Source organism: Carassius carassius, chromosome 11 (genome assembly GCF_963082965.1).
Source record: "Carassius carassius chromosome 11, fCarCar2.1, whole genome shotgun sequence".
Taxonomy (NCBI): domain Eukaryota; kingdom Metazoa; phylum Chordata; class Actinopteri; order Cypriniformes; family Cyprinidae; genus Carassius; species Carassius carassius.
The window spans coordinates 7,661,094-7,668,397 of NC_081765.1; the positions used below are offsets into that span (position 1 = coordinate 7,661,094).

At 37.5% G+C, this 7,304-nt stretch overlaps 1 protein-coding gene across 1 annotated transcript; it reads left to right on the plus strand.

The window, feature by feature from the left end:
- Positions 1 to 809: 809 nt before the first annotated feature.
- LOC132152706 (regulator of cell cycle RGCC-like) lies at positions 810 to 5,685 on the plus strand. The gene is made up of 5 exons (XM_059561528.1): positions 810 to 1,029; positions 1,116 to 1,289; positions 3,412 to 3,513; positions 3,593 to 3,655; positions 5,198 to 5,685. The coding sequence occupies exons 1-5, from the start codon at positions 996 to 998 to the stop codon at positions 5,203 to 5,205; spliced, it is 381 nt and encodes a 126-aa protein (XP_059417511.1). The 5' UTR covers positions 810 to 995; the 3' UTR covers positions 5,206 to 5,685.
- The last annotated feature ends 1,619 nt before the right edge of the window (positions 5,686 to 7,304 follow it).

The following is a 7,304-nucleotide window of genomic DNA, read 5'->3' on the forward strand; positions in this document are numbered from 1 at the left end:
TTTGCTCTTTATATGTAATTGCATTTATGTTGATGAAAACATACTGTACAGTACATTCAAAATATTACAATATTTGGTGAAGCACCAAGTACTTCTGGAGTATATCACATTTATATCCTACATTGCAAAATAAATAATTTTGGGGGAAAATAAAGGAGAAAATAATAATTACACTATTGTAATACTATATACTAATCATATACTAATATAATGATTTGATGTGTGTGTTATACATTTAATTTTGCCGGAATACATACTATTATTGATTGTTTATGTTGCTAAGGCTGGTTGCTAAGGGTGTTGATCAGTGATGCACAGAACCGGTCCGTGGTTTATCGTGAATAAAACACAGCTGCTGACCAATCGGAATCGAGGAATAGAACTAACCGTTTATATAAATTATTAAATTACATTATGTTTATTTCCTGTATATTATATACGATACATATCTATATATTTATTGCTTCTGTCTGTCTTGTTCTTGGCCAACACTTTACAGATTACCATCATCACACAACATGAAACAAAAGCGTGAAGAATGAACAGTTTCCCATGTCGACGTTCCTGAAGACTTTTTGAACTGCAGTGCATCTTTAGATATATTTTCATGCATATGACATTACACACTTACACAGTAAGCCATTTTTCCTGTAACTTTTTTACTGTATTGCTGGTAAAACTTTGCATCGCGTGAAGTCATCGCACAAGGGTGCCGACGATGGAGTTACGGTTAAAAATTAAGTAGTACTGTAGCTGTTTACATACACATAGTTCAGAGAGCAATGATGCCAGTCACACGGAAAGCTAAAACAGGCGCGAGCGTCTCACTGGCGACGCGTTCCTCACGTCCACGCCTCTCTCATCGCCGGGCGATATTTAAACACCCCACCGGGCGCATCGCGCGCACTCACGAGCTCAGGAGCAAGACACAGCCCGTGCATTAACGAGAGGAAATCTGTCTTACATCGGAGTTTAACACACAAGGACTACAGAAGATGAAGTCTCAAAAGATGAAGCCAGAGAACAAATGTAAGTCAAATATTTTTAATAATAGGCCTACTGTTAATAATAATAACACTGTTAGGTGATAGTTTTTTTCTATATGGCTTTTCCAGCCTTTCTTGAGGACGTTGGCGATCTGAACGCCGTGTTGTGTGAATTCGACGCGGTCATCGAGGACTTCTCGTCTCCTGTGGAGAAGCGACACTTCAGATATGATGAGCACTTGAGAACCATGAAGAGACGGAGCAGCGCGAGCGTCAGCGACAGCGGCATCAGCGACGCCGAGAGTGAGTGCGCGTGCGTGCGTGCGTGCGTGGATGAGGTTTCGAGGTGTTTTATTATTCCAGAAGAAGTTCAGGAGTTCAGTCAGAGCCTGCCAGACACCCAGAGACAGTCTGGATCTGAGCACAGCATGAAGGGGGTTAACTCTCCAGCCAATAGCAGACAGACAGAGCCCCTCTCAGACGTTTTGTGGAGACTTAAGGGTTTCGGTTTTAATGTAAATAAAGTTTTTTTCTTAACCTGAATCCCATTATATCCAGACCTCCTTGTGTGTTGAAGTACTGATGGGATGCATCCAGAATCTGAGGAAGGATTGCACCATGAATGGATGTGAAAGGGTTGTGTTTGATTGCTTGTTGATGCATAGAAAGGCTCACTTTTCACCTTTGCTCTTGAACTGTTCTCGTGTTTAATGGTTAAAGCACCACGTGATCACTTTACCCCACCCTTTCCTTCTGGAACAAACAGGGAATGTGACAGACTCTGTGCTTGCTTAATAAACCATCCTCTGATGCCCTGTAGTCGCTCGCCTTCATGGATCTGTGCAACTGCAATTTGGATCCAATCGAGGCTTATGCCATTTTGTCACACTTGCCATTCTACTTAATTTCAAGCAGTTTTGCTTCAGGACTTTACACTGGACAAAACATCGATGAAGGAAGCGTTTCCTCCATTTTTCTCGAGCATATCCTTGAGAAAAAAGAGTGTACACTTTTGAATACTTTTAAAAATAATATAAACAGTATGCTTTAAAAGAATATACTTAAGTGTGAACTGAATGTAATGTTTTCAGACACATGCATGCTAATTGGAATGAAATGAAATTATATTATAGATAAAAAATATTATTCAATGCAGTTGAAGTTGAATACATTTATAATTACGCATGTGCATTTAAATTATATATTAACTTAATATTTAATATTAAATAACACACTACTAAAATTAAGATCAAGTATGTTACATATGCTTAGTCAACACGTCAAAATAAGTGTCAGCATAAAACAAGTTATAAATCTCGTTGATTAAAGTAAAACTTCTGAATTTGACAATATTACAAAGTGCACTTTTAAAGAGTGTGTTTAGAAATGTACTCTTACACTTAAGTGCACTTCAATTTAAATAGTATTTTATTAGCTGCAAGTGCAACATTTTAAATATATACTTTTAAGATTTGATCTTCAAGTGTGCATTCAGTACAATTAGGCACACTTCTTTTTCAAAAGCATATTTAACTGTTCTGATTTATGACTGTTTGACAGATTTTTAGGGTTTAAAACCTCTTAATGATGCAGTCAGTGTCATCCGAGTGGATACTTGCACGTTTCACCAGCTGATGTGCTGAAGCCCACAGGCGAGAGGATCTAATGACTGAGGCGCTGGGAAAAGTTGAGCTTCCGTGTAATAGCATGCCTGCTTTGCCTTTAACGTCGAGAGGGGCTAAGAATGTGGAAACAAAGTATTTTAAGATAGAGTGTGGTGCACTGGCTCAGATCTTTGGCTTGAAATGGACCTGCTCGAGGGTGGGTCACGGTTGAACCCGCTTTGAACGTGTGCTCGTGAGAGAGAGGCTGGGCATGCATTGATTACAAACTCAACCCGCTCTACTAGCTCAGATTAACCCCCTACACCTCCTACCCCCTCCGGTTATGGGTCACTGCACATGTTTGGCAAGCCTGTGTGGTAGAGAGCAGTGCTGCTCCACTGCTTTTACATTAGGAATTAAGTGGCGACTCAACACAAGTGAATACTATAGACTTTTAAGTGTTAGAGTTTTTCCAGTTGTCCCTTGAATTTCAGTGCTCTCGGCAAGGAAAAGTGCACAGATGTTGCAAGTGAAATAGTAGGCTATTTCTGTTAATGTGGACTTCGAATGAGTTTTAAAACTACTGTTACAGTAATCATTAAAGTCATCAACTCGGGTGTGAATGGGCTTTAATTCTACACAGTTCTGGAGCATTGCTTTTTACTTGCTCTCTGTGTTTATCACGATAGATTGCGACAGATTTTGGGGTTGTTACCAACCTGTTGTGGTGGTGTTAGATAAGGCAGTGTGCTGTACACATACAGGAAGCGTCGGTTTTTCATTTCTGACTTCCTCCGTCTCTTTCTTTCCTGGTGTAACAGGTGCAGAGTCCTTGAGCAGTTTCAGCTTCAGTGATGAGAAGCTCAACTCTCCCAGCGTCTTCTCCACCTCATCAAACGGTCCTTTGGTCACATCTCCTAAACGTGAGTTAAAATAGGTTTCTTTTTGACATATTTAATGCTAATGAGTCCGTGTTGATCAACTGTATATTGTCTTCTTTAGCTAAACTTGGAGACACTAAAGAGCTGGAGGACTTTATTGCTGACCTTGACAAAACATTAGCAAGTAAGTGTGGAGTGATGTGGATATAAAGACAAAATGACTGTTTTATTCAGGGCTGTTTGAAAAACATGCTGCATTTAAATTTTTTGTATGTTTATAGCAAGGGCTAAATGGTATGACATTTTATAAATGGAAGAAATGCTTTACCATTTACAGTGTATGGTGGCAGATATATTTTAAGTGGGTAGGACTATTTTACATGATTGAAACATCCCAGATGAGGACATATGCATTGATGGGTGCTTTACACAGAATTTGAGACTGAGTTTAAAGTTTTTGTTTACAGTTGCTGAGCAACGTCACGTGTACTGTACATCTTTAAAACAGTCAACGCTTCATTGCAAAATATCACACTCTAGTTATTCTGCCCTCACATATGATAGACAGCTCTCACATGCTGTATGAATATGAACATAATTAGTGCTGTCAAACAATTAATCGGGATTAATCACATTCATGGTTAACATAATATATGTGTGTGTACTGTGTATATTTATTATGTATATATAATATATACTTACATAATATAAAAATATATACGTGTGTGTGTGTGTGTGTGTGTGTGTGTGTATATATATATATATGTATGTATATATATATATATATTCACAAACATGAATATTTTATATATTAACAAAGCATTTTTCTTAAATGTTTACATGCATGTTCGTGTATTTACAGTATATATAGATGATAAATGTACACTGTACAGTATTATGTAAACAAAAACTTATTTTGGATGCGATTAATCATGATTAATCATGTGACAACACTAGTACAATATGTGTTATATAATATAATCAGTGCAAAAACAGCTATAAATTAAGAATATGATTATTATGAACAATCTTTTCATTTACGTGTAAAATTACAACGGTTATTAAAATTCTTCTCAATATTACTGTTTTTGTGTTTTCGAGGTTTGGTGATAAGAGACTGTTTATATTTTAAAAATATATCAGATCATGGGAAGAAACAAGACTCTTGTATCACCAGGGGTTTTCAATCTCTTATTGAAAGATTGAGGTCATGCTAATCATACTGTCAGTCATGCACACACTCCTACACTCTTCCCCAGTGATGCATTAACACACTTAAGTTGATTTGCTTGGCGCTCCTGCGGTCTAGAGTGCTGCAACTTGCCTTAGAGACCGAGGAGAATGCATTTGTATAACTTTCAATGACTCAAAGCACCAATGTAACTGTAGCCAGAGGGCAATCATCACTGATATTGCCTGTCACAGAGAGAGCAGTCATAATTTGCATATTGTTCAAATTTCGTTTTACTTTCCTCCCTATCTCTGACCCTAGTCTTGAATACGTACTAATTCAGACACCTTTAAATGTTTCCCAGTGGTGTCACACAAGCTACTAAATGCTCTTCTGTTAAGGCAGCTAATGAAAGACTTGCTAATTGGGCTGCAGTGTTTATTGTGGGGTGTCTATAAAAAGAGGACCCGCATACACACCGAGAATAACCCAGACACCCAAGGACCCAAAAATGTACTAAGTATGTTTTCTGCCTGCCTGTTTGTTTTCCTCCAGGCATGTGAGTAAGAGACGGGATGACTGGGGCCCACCACACTGTAGCTCTGCTGGGGGACGCCAGCCAGACCGTGCCGGATAAACCTGAATCACTGTGAAGATGGAGAAGACATGGTCAGGGTTTCACATGCTGAACGATGCCGTTCGAGAAGGCTTGGTGTATACTTACGCCCATACAAAACAAACTCAAATACATATGCGTAAGAAAGACTCTTTTGACAGGAATGGCTTGAGCTGTAAGATTATTTAAATCGCTTTTGTATAGAAATATATTTTTGGATTTTATAGAGTCCGTTCTTAATGTAAATGTATCTGTAATACCATTTTGTGAATTTATATTTTTGTATTTCATGTAAATATTGTTTTAGACTCTGTCGCCTTGCTATAAGCCTCTTCTGCCACATGGGAATAAACGTAATTCTTAATTCATTAGGAAAACTGGAAAAGCAATATGACATGTATTTAATACAACTAATGTCTTCAAGAGATTCAAGATGTTTTTTTTAATTGTGTCTTCTAGCATCAGAAGCTTTCTGCCTGTTTCTGCAGTATTTTCTCTTTCAGGGTGGACAGAAGGTTTACTTTAAGACACTAAGGCCTGGTTTCACATGCAGGCTAGACGATGCCAGAATTAAGCCATAGTTTAATTAGGATATTTTAAGGAATTTTTAAAAACATGCGTTAGAAAAAACAATCCTGGTGTGCATCTTGAGACAAAACAGAGGCACTGACATATTTTCAGATCAATCAGTATGAGTTTATTTCAGTTGTTACAACTCAGACTTACATTTTAGTCTGGGACTAAGCGTAAACCTTGTCTGTGAATCCAGGGGTAAGAGTAATTAATTCAGGGCTGTGGGTCAGTTATCTAAAGCTCTTGAGCAGTATTTGTATGATTGACCCCAGAGCAGGGGCTTGAGACCGGGAGCAGTTGCTCTGGAGAAAATGTGACACCTGGTCACCTCCTCAGCACTTCGTGTCCAAATCTGTCTGGATCCTGCCGCAGTAACCGTCTGTCTGATCTGCTCAGTCACCGTGCATTTATAATGTTAAAGCAGAAGCGATCATCTCTACAGTATGTTCATTTATTATTTGATTGGACTGCTAATTGCTAAACCACTAAAAAATAAATAAAAATGGCAAATAACTTTAAATATTTGGAATCAGAAACAATGTTGTTTGAATGAAGTCTCTTATGCTCACTAATGCTGCATTTATTTGATCAGAAATACAGTAAAACCTGTAATATTGTGAAATAATACATTTGAAAATCTAATTTATTCCTGCAAAGCAAAGCATCATTACTCCAGTCTTTAGTGTCACTGTAACAAATAGACTTTTAGTTTGTTCCAGTGTTTCCTGTTTGACCTAGTTTCCATGCTCCCTTGATTAGTTCATTCTGTTCACTTGTGTTGCTTTAATTATCTCCCTAGTATTTAAGCCCTGTGTTTTTGCCCTTGCTCCTCCTCAGTTCTGCTTTTGAAGTTGAATATTTATGTTGATTTGTGTCTATCTCCTGCCTGAAAGTTTATTAAAGAACTCTCTTGTTGATTTTTACTCCTGTGTTGTGTGCTTTCCTTAGCCACATGCCAGTCATATGATCCTTCAGAAATCATTCTGATATGCTGCTCAAGAAATATTTCTTATTATCAATGTTCAACACAGTTGTGTTTAATGTTTGTGTGTAGGCCATCATACTTTTATTTTTTCAGGATTCTTTGATAAATAGAAAGTTCAAGTAAATTGTTGTATTTGATCAATTTATTGCATGCTTGAATAAAAGTATTAGTTTCTTTAACATTCTTTAACAAGCAAACATTTGTTGTGCATTTTCAACTTAGTCTTGAGGTCATGTAACAACATAGTGTAGGTACTACCAACAGTAGACAGTATAGAGTTGGCCTACGTACTCCAGCAGTATCTACATACTGCATAGTAAGCTAGTGAGCTAGTCTTAATAATGGTCAGCGATGCTCAGAAATACAATTGTTATAATATAATTCAAATATTTATAATTGAATCAGCATTAAACTCAACATTATGAGCTGTGAATAGAAGTTAAAATATCCCAGTACTTATATCTGTCCTGGCAATGCTTCAGTGTGTC

What these genes read in the sequence shown, in the direction of transcription:
- LOC132152706 (XM_059561528.1), top strand. Translation starts at nt 996, where the DNA reads ATGAAGTCTCAAAAGATGAAGCCAGAGAACAAAT. An exon ending in CGGCATCAGCGACGCCGAGA is followed by an intron (nt 1,290 to 3,411) that starts GTGAGTGCGCGT and finishes CTGGTGTAACAG; the next exon opens with GTGCAGAGTCCTTGAGCAGT. An exon ending in TTTGGTCACATCTCCTAAAC is followed by an intron (nt 3,514 to 3,592) that starts GTGAGTTAAAAT and finishes TGTCTTCTTTAG; the next exon opens with CTAAACTTGGAGACACTAAA.